Consider the following 12,380-nt stretch of genomic DNA (forward strand, 5'->3'; position numbering starts at 1 on the left):
CCATGATCGTATGTATTTATGCAGGTGACTCACCCAAGATGGCCGCCGCTAATGGTCCACCCTCTTCCCAGGTGTCTCAGCCCTAATATCGGCAGGACACTCCGTGGGAAGGCAACAGAACAATTGTAAGTGCAAGCAGGGGTATTTTAAAACCAATTTTACAATTAAAAGGAAACCAACACCATAAAATCGATGTGGCACCAAATGACTGGCTTTCTCGGCGCGCTAATGCAGGGGAGGGAAAGGACACAAGGGGTAAGGGCTGGCAGTAAATAGCACGAGCAGAACAAGTATCTATCGCCCGGCTCAAGCCTCAGGCGTTTTGTGTAGTAATCACTCGAATAGGGAGCTCAGCCTGAATTTATGCAGGTGACTCACCCAAGATGGCCGCCGCTAATGGTCCACCCTCTTCCCAGGTGTCTCAGCCCTAATATCGGCAGGACACTCCGTGGGAAGGCAACAGAACAATTGTAAGTGCAAGCAGGGGTATTTTAAAACCAATTTTACAATTAAAAGGAAACCAACACCATAAAATCGATGTGGCACCAAATGACTGGCTTTCTCGGCGCGCTAATGCAGGGGAGGGAAAGGACACAAGGGGTAAGGGCTGGCAGTAAATAGCACGAGCAGAACAAGTATCTATCGCCCGGCTCAAGCCTCAGGCGTTTTGTGTAGTAATCACTCGAATAGGGAGCTCAGCCTGAATTTATGCAGGTGACTCACCCAAGATGGCCGCCGCTAATGGTCCACCCTCTTCCCAGGTGTCTCAGCCCTAATATCGGCAGGACACTCCGTGGGAAGGCAACAGAACAATTGTAAGTGCAAGCAGGGGTATTTTAAAACCAATTTTACAATTAAAAGGAAACCAACACCATAAAATCGATGTGGCACCAAATGACTGGCTTTCTCGGCGCGCTAATGCAGGGGAGGGAAAGGACACAAGGGGTAAGGGCTGGCAGTAAATAGCACGAGCAGAACAAGTATCTATCGCCCGGCTCAAGCCTCAGGCGTTTTGTGTAGTAATCACTCGAATAGGGAGCTCAGCCTGAATTTATGCAGGTGACTCACCCAAGATGGCCGCCGCTAATGGTCCACCCTCTTCCCAGGTGTCTCAGCCCTAATATCGGCAGGACACTCCGTGGGAAGGCAACAGAACAATTGTAAGTGCAAGCAGGGGTATTTTAAAACCAATTTTACAATTAAAAGGAAACCAACACCATAAAATCGATGTGGCACCAAATGACTGGCTTTCTCGGCGCGCTAATGCAGGGGAGGGAAAGGACACAAGGGGTAAGGGCTGGCAGTAAATAGCACGAGCAGAACAAGTATCTATCGCCCGGCTCAAGCCTCAGGCGTTTTGTGTAGTAGGTACAATATGGACCCAATACTAAGTTTATTGCCAGAAGAATCTGGTCACCTTGGATTTTACTGCAGAAAAAACTCCCCTCTTTTTTAAATTGAATGTTTTAAAATATGAAGGAGAAGATCGGGGTTGTGTTTTAAAAAGTCTGCAAAAGAACATCACTAACAAATTTGAGAATTGACTGGCGTTTTAAGTGCTTGACTAGCATGGACCTCTTCCCTTACTCAGGGAGGCATTGGAAACCTTAGTGAATAGGCCCATACCAACACTGAATGGTCTACAGATGACCAACCTAACTAGCAGCTATCTTCCAGCTCAGAATAAGTTCATGTCCACCCATTAAAGCTATACCAGTAATCTTTGCATATATTGCTTTGTATCAATATTCAGTTGCACATTGGGAATTATCAGGCGATGCATCAACTGCAGGTAAATTCCCTGCTAAATTTTGTTTGTTTTGTCGCTAATCACAACCACCTCTGTGTAATGGAGACCACAGGTCTGAGAGTGCACAGAAAGAAGGGTGTGGGAAGTAATGCTCACTACAATAGAACTACATCCGATGAATATAGAGTGCAGTGGAGCATCATGGCTTGCTTATCATGATGAATTCATCATGTGGTGTTCACCGAGATCTAAATCCAGTCACTTTCAGATCCCTTCAAACCTACTTTCTCATGGTCCCTTGTAGCTTCTGAAGCACAATTTTAATGATGAATCAACCCTTGAAAGTTGGTTATGGTACCTGTGTTTCATGGTCTACCTGCTTTCTCTCTTTAAATTAAAAACTTATATCTTTGCAGTTTAGACATTTAAAACGTAAACACTATTGATGCCAAAAATCAAGTTTTACTTGAGAGATACATTCAGTGCCTAGTGCTACATATGGACCGCTCCTAGACTATGCTGTAACTTAACAATTTCCTGCTATAGTTGCTGACTTGGAGCTGGAAATCCTAAAATCAGACATATTTGAAATTTTTAGGTTTTCTTAGTTCTGCGTTCCACGAACTCTCTGGTACTTGGAAACACACGGTATTCAGTTGGACTATATTTTGGTACGTTTGCAAGAAGTACTCAAGCCCGCAATCTAATAATAGCTCAGTCTCTTCAATATGGAGGTTTACTGTGCTCAAGGTGCAATAAATCTGTTTCATTTTGTTGATGTTTATTATTTGCATTAGACTCAACTTAAAGGACTGTCCACGGGACATGTTAAGGTCTTAGTATATGAGGTTTGTTGTTTGCTATGAAAATACCAAACAATTATATTTCTCATGTGCCTACAGCAGCAGGCACCACTGAAATCGTTATACGTGAATGTGGTGCATAATAGTCACATATGCCTGTTACACACGCACTATGCAACTTAATAATTGTGAGTAGTGTGAGCATTAAAGGCGACCGTGAGAGAAATAAACTTAAGAGGGATCTTTGCGTCGTACCTCAAAGCAGGTCAAACAATGGGAAATTGCCAAATATCGTCTCAAAGGTGCTGCACCTTTGGGAAAACCACTTAAAATGGTCATGCACTCTTGACAGATGTTAAAAAGCAAATTAACATTCAACCCTACTCTTTTTTAGGGACCACCAAGAACAGAAATATGTTTAACATCAAAGAGTTACAAGAAGGGTAAAAAATGCCCAAATAAACCCAGAGAAAACTTAGTTTACTTGCGTCCATCAAATCGCCATCTTTTCAAACAAAAGAATTTAGCCAGGGGGGAACGGGTAAATATATTTATTTGTTATTCAAATAAGTAAATTCTTTAAAAAAGGGAGTAAAACTTTAACATAAGTGAATCCATACTTTACCTAAAAAACATTAATTCCGTCTAAATTGTTTGCAGGGACATTAAACTGTTGAGCCATGAGTAGTGCACAACTATGAGTTCTAGTCTTGATGCCTAACTTTGAATATAATAGTTTAAGATGTGATTGATTGCATTTACCACTTCCTGAAAATCCAGAGGGTTAATGGTTGCGTCTGTTAATCTTTGAAGCACTTCTTTGCTATTAGGTCAGGGCGTCTTTGAGCAGCGTGCATCCACAGACATGTGTTTGGAAAGCTCGGGAATCCTGCTGAAAGGCCATTAACGTGATGGATGTGGGGAAAACGGGAAGATTATGAAACTGTTGCAGTTCTGACTTGCATTTTTCTTGCCAATAGAACATTATATGAAAATTGCGGACAGTTTTCAATACCATTTTCATCGACATAGAATGCAATAGGACATTGCAGCGCTTGGTGATCTCTCAGAAATGCAAGCACTTTCTTCCAGATGAGAAAATAAATGCGTTCAACCTAACTTTTGCCCTGTAATATATACAGATACTTTGGGTGACTGAATGTGACATTAAAATATATTCAAGTTTTATTGCTTTTTCCAAATAGAAAACATAATATAAATCAAAACAAGGCAAACATCTGCAAAGCATTTACTAACCGCAGCGCTTTGAATTTATTAGTTCTGTAAGGAGCACATTAGTATGGCAATTTCTGTAGTGGGCTTAAGTGTCTTATATGTTAATAACAAGCTATAGATTTGTTCTCTCTACATGGGTGGGCAGTGATAAAATGTATCCATTGGTAATATATGGATCTGCGGCTAGACTTGCAGATATAAATAATAAGTAACACACATGTGATTTCAGGGCTTCATAAGAGCCAAGAATTCCTGAAGTAACAATTTATCGTCCCATTCCTTATACGCCAAAGTTCAGCGTGATCTAACATAGAGAGCACACAGAGTGGTTTTCTGTTTCTTGCTAGGTGAATTCAGTGCTGCTAGTAAATAAAAGGAGAAAGGACTGCGAGGTAGGCCATGTCTGTCAATTTCGTTGGAGGTTGAGTGGACAAATACGTCCACTTCCGTGATCTGTGCTGGACCTCATAGTCACAGGTAAAAATCCCTGTTCATCCACTCAGCATATAGTCCTACTATGGGTGATACAATTATTACCAATGAGTTGGGTTACAATAAACAACTGTTAATCACCACAGCGGTGTCCCAAGAATTGAACATGTGTTTTATAAATACACATATTATGTTAAAGAGGGGCTCCACATAAACAATGCCATCATTTTCCTCGTTGGCCCATGCACTCTGAACTTGATATTATGTCTACTATTTTTCCACCAGGGACAAAATTATTTAAACTCCTATCAGAGGGAATTGATAATATCTGAGAAGTAAGAGTGAAACTATTATTTGTATTTATTTCACAGAGCTATATGCATATGTATTTACTTAGCACAAGCCTAGCTGACCCGAACTGGGTGGAGCTTGTCTGTGGGGTATGGGCGTCAGTGTCACTGTGCACGTATCGGACACAGGAATGAGAGAGTATGCTAAGACTACACTTCAGACTTAACATGGTTTCTGACTTTGCTCACTTCAACAACATATGCTTGAATTGAGAGGGCATGTCCTCACACCCCACATATATTAGAAGTGTGCAACAAGCACCCACCACCGTGTTTGTGCCAACCTCCTTTTTAACGTAATTCCAGATTAATCTGTTGACCCTCCTCTCATAATCACTTGTAGAAATGTGTTTTTTTTTTATTCAGAGTATAACAGCGAGGTTACTGCATGGCTTTATAATTTGCCATTATGTCATGCAGTCCCCTCCCAGTAATGTCCTTGCTTCCCCATGCCTCCACTTCACAGTGTTACATATAGACCCTATTAAAAATCCATTATCCATCAGTGGTCTGCCCAGGACTCCCGAACAGTAATCTTCAGTACGTGCAGAGAAGCTGAGTTGGCCATTTCTTACTCCTGCTCAGAAGTACGGCTTCACTTGCAGTACAATTCAGTCTCACTACTGCACTAGGAGATGGATTTATGTAACTGAGTAAGTGCAATCTCTTCAGCATTTCATATGCTTGCAAACTAATGACCTCCCCTCATGTTTATGCATATGAATTTGTTTTGGTGTGACACTGTTCTGTAGACGTTCAACTCAAACTTGTCTTTATGGTGATTGGCAAATGGGAATAGGGCTTTGCCCTTTCCCCCTCCCCTTTATGAGCATTGATTTTCCAAACTGCTACTGTATTTTGGAGAAACGTTACTCTGCTGGTGTAACTAAACTGTGTCTGTATGTTCACAGAATGCATTTTCAGTGTAACAGTCAATATAACAGTGCATTTGGAAGACTATGACTGGTTCCCAGAATTACCTTATTAGCAAGCATAAAGAAAGCATATTGTGCAAATTCCACAATTAACTTGCAAAAAATAACTCTACTAATGTGGAGTGAGGATTCATAAAGTGAGATGAAATGTACATTTTCATGTAGAAGTGGGCAACAAATACACATTTAAGTGCCAGTATTTATAACTCCGATGATTTCCTGTGCATGCGCTCTGCAACTTTAAAATTCTTGTTTTTTTACATGAATAATTCTTTCTAGGAACATGACTAGTTCTCTTGCTTGTTTGATTTTAAAAACAGACCTGATGATTGCTGATTGTGCATGAAAAATGTAGAGAAAACTTCAATTAACAAACACTTATGTATACAAGGGCTTGATGTATGGCAGACGCTAGCAAGGTAACCACATACTGAATACTCCCCTCTACTCCACCTCAGCGGTAGACCACACATTATTTTGCAAAAGGAAAAACAGTCAGAAGCTAATTTTAATTTAGGGTTTGGGGTGTAGAATAAGCATAACTTGTCTCTTTCTATCATTTGCTGCACTGTATGATGGATTACAGTCTGGGAAAAGCTAACTAGGAAAAGCTTAAATGATTCCCAACTATTTTCGTGCTACAGAGGCACTTTACATACATTTACACATTTGAATGGATTCTTTGCAAAAAAAATAAAAAACAAACACCGTTAATGCCCCTGCATTTTGAGACAGCCGCATTACCGTAGAACAGCTTCTCTTCACTGCTTTCTGATTTAGAATTTGAAAATGTTATCAATAATTTTCGTTTGTCACTTCTGTTAGGCTTCTTTAATTGACTTACATTAGATGGTTGCTGAGTTCCCACTTTTACCCTACAATCACGGTCCTTTCCAACCAGAGCTGGTGCAAGAGCCTTTTCCACCTATGTGGAAGTGGCATTTTATTCCCCTTAAACCTCAGCACCTTGGCAAATGTCATGCCTAAAAGAGTAATCTTTCACCGCTTGAGATAGACCCCTAGTACTGGCACTGGTCTTAATTTATTTTTCTGTTTTACAAATTAGTTTCGGGTCTATTCTTACATGAGAAATGGAATGCCAATTCAGAAACAGTCAAAAAGTACGCACTACTTTAACAGCAGAAGTTGAACAATAACAAATGGTTTAAGTTCATTTCTTTTAATTCTCCTCCAGGTGAGAGTTATTTCTGGATCCAAATTATGTGAATATTCTGCAAACAAAATATGTATCTATATACCTGCATTGGTTTGACAACTTAGCACTTTTTAAATTGACATGGAAAGTGTTTCTTACTACTACATCGTAGATCCACTATGTTAAATTCATAGCTAGGTTGTTGTATATCTATTGTGAACATATTCTGATTCGAGTGAGATCACTGGTGGCCTTGTCGTATCCATTTGCATTGTTAAAATCCACCTTTTGGTCAGTGGGTTGTGGTGACAAGAAGCTGGTGGCTGGGAGGGTAAACTCTGCTTTCCCCAGTGCTGGGTGCTGCATTGTGAGTTTGTGTGCTATAATGTGACTGCGATGGGAAGGTGGTATGTTAGGTCTCTGGTTTTGTGGGTCAGAGCAGGCTCTCCACTTTTACTAGATAGGTAGACCCTCCTCTCTGGAATGTATACTCTGCTTTCCAACTCCTTCTAGCCCTACAAGAGGGTCGAATGTTTGTTGTAACTCATGACACTGCACTTAAGGTGTCACTATGCATCTATATGGTAAGCTACAGAGACAATGCCAATGTGGCTAATAATATTTGATATTTCCTCAAAAGATAAGCCATCAGAACCATACAAAGTAAATAATAGGAACGCATAGCTATTTTGAATATGTGGGATGAGTATCTGTCGAACTACATGCTCATTTACAAACATAAATGCACTTCTCACGCTGTCACCTCTCAAACACACTCATGCAGAACATCTCCACTGAAATGCAAATACATATATAAATAAATCAAATGAATGACATTGAGCACGCTGCAATGCCGTTGCAGCGTGCGCGATGTCATTTATTTGATTTATTTATATATGTACTTACCTCCATTCGGATGTATGCCGGCATTTACTACCCCCCAACCTGCCCCTCCCCCACCCCACCGCCCTGCAGCACTCCCTCCAGGAGCCGCTACTGATCTAAGGTCTATTTAGATGCACAAAAGTGTCATCTGCAAGCACAAATGTCAGATTTTGATTTGTAGAATCTAGTTTTGTTGACACACTCGTAAACGGAACGTCTAACCATGATAGGCTTTCCATAGTTGTAAGAGTTGGATGAGGGTAAGGGAACATGGAGGTGACACAGGAGAGTCCATGGTTGGCAACTGGGAAGCTGGTGAACACTCACAAAACCTGCATTTTCAAAGATTTTGTGCCACTACACTTAGTGGCACAATTCTAAGTGAGTGGCAATCACGGTAGTGATAAACTTTTTTAGCAGTATAATATTTTCAGGGGGTGCAGTGCTAGGTATTTCATGAAAAATATTTAAGGAACTGGAAAAAAAGTTTAATCGATTTTTTTGCAATGTCTTTGGGTATTTGTAAATCCCAAAAAGATGTAACTTTATGAAAGCGTAGATTTAAAACCACCACTGTTTAGTGTGTAGCACTAACAGACTAGAATTTTTTGCATGGATCTTTAACAAGGATGCATACCCTATGCAAATGAGTCCCATCAACTTCCTCTGACTGCAGTGCAATCCATTTCAGGATTACACTGCTAGCTTGCTAGCTGAAGATGGAAAAATAAAGTCCAGAAAAAAATCACCATTTGGATGACGTTTCAGAGTGTCACCTGGCGGTAGTACCCGATACCTATTTGGATGTAGAGGGAGGCTTTAGAAGTCCCCTAGGGAAGGGGCTCCAGAGTCACCCTCCATCAGAATTCAATAGTAGAGTGTACTCAGGAAACAATGTTAATCACAATTCAAGTTCATTCGTTCAATAATGTGAGTTCATCCTTACAAAGGTATCAAGTTGAGATGTCAGTCTCAAAATTCCTATTATTCCAAGGTATCATAAAATTATTTAATAATTTCATTGGCAGTCAATGCATTTAGTCCCGTCGGGACTTCCTCAAGGCTGAAATCAGTAAACAAATATACATAAATTACACAACCACATTAATTGAAAAATATTTTAAAACACGTCTCATAACTGTTCTGCAGCTCTCATAGCACACAGAGAAAAAAACAATTAGTCCTTCTGTTCCAGAAGTCAGATTTACATCCTGAATGACATTCAAACTTCATATCATACAGAGTTATTTGTCATAGACAGCCATTAAATCGCTTTTGTTAATGTAATTACTATCACATATACTGTGTGATTCATTTTATCTAATTATTATAATATTATATGTTGTTCCTCATATATTATTTTGTAACGTATCCTAAACCATGACCAGGAAGCTAGTCATTCAATTTGTCCCAACCATTATCTTGTTGCATTATTTATTTATTCTTTGGGGTACTGCATCCTCCATGAGAGCATGGCATATATTTTCTCTCTGTTTGGCAGTAAGATTTCTGACCAGCATTTCACAATTCTACCACTCAATAATCAACACATTAAGCTCTCCCAGTCATCCACAAACTTAAAATCAACTATCAATAACCATCACCCTGAAGCATTAACATTCACCTTTCTCTTTTTTGTAATACTTGTACTGCCCTTAAGGTGAGGAACGCTGCTAATTCCTTCCTTAAAGTATTAAAGCTTTCCAGAATGCATTAAGCTATAACACCATCATAACATCTTGGAACTGTATCATGAGATTCAACCCCAAGCTTCTGCTCAGCAACAAACACCTTTATAATGTTCTTGCTACTTTGTAAAGTGTCATATATGCTGCAGTCTAATTAGTAGGATAGCTCTGCCCCTACAGCAGAGAAGGTTGTGCAGCATACATGTTACAGATACGACACTTCTAACAGAACCGGTTTTGTTGGGACATAAATGTGGTACTCATGATATTTCTTATGAGTACTCCAAGATTTCGATGAGTTAGTACTATAGGGACTTGGGCTCTTTGGGAATGTCACTGATGTTTCAGTAACGTTGTTACTTAAAAAAAATTGATAGGAAGGTAAAACCTAAATTCACGATGCTTGAGACAACTACATTAGTCTATAACAATTCGTTAGCCCTGTTTCCTAATTCATTATCTTGTATGCATGAAAGAAAAAAATAGTGCTTCACAATTGTTGTTTCCACTTATACATTAAATACTGCCAATAAATCCACTTATTGAAATCTCTAATTTCTTTCTTAAGGACCCCCCTTCTTCTGTTTCGCTTGGCCTTCGAATGGAAGAGATGATATTCAATTTGGCTGACACGCATCTGTTTTTTAATGACTTAGAAGTAAGTAAAACTTGCTTTGATTGACCTGCTGAACTTCCATAATTTAAGCTGGTAACTATGGCAGTGAGATGAACATGAACTGCACAGTTTGTAACTACTTGTAAAATACTACATTGGAGACAGATGAGTGCACTGGTAGAGTCTTTTAAATGCCAGTACTCAAAGATGTCTGCATAAAAATGTTGTAAATGTGGTATATGCGATTTTTAAAGTGCATATCAGTGTCAGCAACACACACTGAAGTTTGATACCCTGCACAGAGCATTAAATATTGCATGATGGTTTGTCTGCACTGTGAGTAGTATGGAACACATTTTTTTCTTTTCTACCCCGCAGTGGGGACTTATCACCTGAGAACCTGAACACCCGAGCGTGCTCATGAATTTTGCATATGTCCTTCTCAGTAACTGATTGCATTAGACTCTGGGACTTTATTACTGGAAGACATGAGCTGAAGCATCCTGCAACATTGTTTTGGAATACATGTGGCCTCACAGGATGCTACTGTGCATGTTGTGGTCCACTTCATGGACAGGAGGTTAGCATGTATAGAGCAGAATAGGCAGTAGATAATAACAAGCCCTTTTTCGAATTTGAGTTTTACCCACTTATCCATGAAAAACGTAGGCCCACCATCTGTCTTTCCGCATGTGAAATGAGAGGAAGAGAAAGTCTTGCTGAGGGCAGGCACTAGTATAATACAGTGAAGTGAACATTTGTGTCAATAGAGTTCTTGGAGAAAACGCTGGTGTTTTTAAAGGGATTGAGGTTACATATGATGATTTTTTACAGGTAATTGGGAGACATGCAATTAAAGGGAGAATTTAAGCAATAGCACATACAGTTTGTTTACGTAGTTTGTTGAAAGGTGCTGGACTTTGTGACTAAAGCAAACTTCTTAATAGAATGTTCGCAGATGTACCAATCAATAGGATTTCTTTTTGAGATATATTTATTTCAGACTTTTATATAGCAGGAACATGATTCGTCTGATTTTCAGAGCGCTGTGCAAATAGAAATTGAGTCATACATAATGGGAAAAGAGAAAAGCAAATAACAATCTGAGAGAAATGTATGTGCTTAGTGTTTAAAGTAGCTTATATCATTGGTGGTTAAATGCATTGCTTCTCATTTGATTTTCATCAGTTTTATGTTTGCAATAGCTGCATTATGCACCCCAGAGTGTGTATTTTGTTTCCGTGATTTTATGTTTTATAAGAAAACATACATTTTATATTTTGGTTAAAATTGTTTTGCTTTTTATTGCTCTTTATAGCAGAACGTCCTGCCATTTACTATGTGTGTTAAGATATAATCTGAAGGCTTTAAATTATATTGTTTGTTTATTAAAATAAAATTATTAATACAAAAACAAAAAAAGAGGCATTTTGTTGCTCTGATGGAAAGCCAGATGGTGGAGGGACACTCTGAGGACCACACTAATATCTTTTCCCTTAGAAATAAATACCAAGTGTAAGAAATTGGGTTATTGTTTGAGCGGAGTGGCAGCCCCACTCAAATAATAAACACAACCCTCATCAGAGTAAAAACCCTCATCAGAGTAAAACATAAAAGTCACTAAATAAACCTGTGCTTAACCCACTGTTAGTTTGGTACAAAAGCAGTCATGCTTAACTTAGAGGCAATGTGTAAATTATTTATGCAGCACTCAAACAATAATAAAGTGAAAAACCCAAAGAAAAATCCCAAACCAATTCAGCAAAACAGTTATTTTTTTATAAATAAAGTGACTTCAAAACACCAAAAAGTCAACCTTTTAGGTGAACTTATTGTCGAAAAGCACAAAGAACTTCTTATTGTGTGCTTCAGGCAGGGTTCTTTGAAGTGTAATCGGCAGGATACAGCTCCTCCTCAGTTGTGCCGTCAAGAAGACCCACTCCCTTCACACCTTCACCTCTTTGATCCTATGTCTGGAAAGAATACACAACCCAATTCTCAGTTGTGTGTACCATGCCACTGGCACAAAGACACAGTTGGTTTGGAAAGAAAATTGCCAAGTTTCTAAAAGTGGCATTGTCAGAATAGTAACTTAAAATCAGACTTAACCATTAAAGGGGATTTCAAATTAAAATGGATGCATTTCGTTATCTGGTCCCAAACTAAAGTTATCACTTATTAAGTGTAGTAAGCTAAACCAGTGTTAGTCTATGGGAGAGAGAGCCTTATAGCTGTGAAAAAGGACTTTTGAAGTTTTTCTGTGCCAAGACATGTAAAACTCAGGAACACATGTCCTACTTTTTAAATACCATGCACCTTTTCATATGAGGATTTAGAGCCTACCTTAGGGACAGTAATGGCTCCTCGAGGGAGTGCAGCGGGGCAGTGGGGCGGGGCGGGGGAGGGTTCAGGGTGGGGGGTAGTAAACTCCGCCATACGGCCGAACAGAGGTACCTAAAGAAATAAATAAATACAACTAATTACATTGCACTCGCTGCAACGCCATTTGGCGTTGAGCGATGCGCAATG

General features: G+C 39.4%; 1 protein-coding gene across 4 annotated transcripts in view; it reads left to right on the forward strand.

The window, feature by feature from the left end:
• The window catches only part of EYA1 (EYA transcriptional coactivator and phosphatase 1), a 265,134-nt gene that overhangs the window by 157,960 nt on the left and 94,794 nt on the right, over positions 1-12,380 (forward strand). For all 4 annotated transcript variants that reach the window (XM_078687154.1, XM_078687153.1, XM_078687155.1 and 1 more), the window contains one exon: positions 9,804-9,893. In XM_078687154.1, coding sequence (XP_078543280.1) covers positions 9,804-9,893 — 90 coding nt within the window. The remainder of the gene's footprint in view (positions 1-9,803; positions 9,894-12,380) is intronic.

This window comes from Lissotriton helveticus, chromosome 4_1 (genome assembly GCF_964261635.1).
Source record: "Lissotriton helveticus chromosome 4_1, aLisHel1.1, whole genome shotgun sequence".
Taxonomy (NCBI): Eukaryota; Metazoa; Chordata; class Amphibia; order Caudata; family Salamandridae; genus Lissotriton; species Lissotriton helveticus.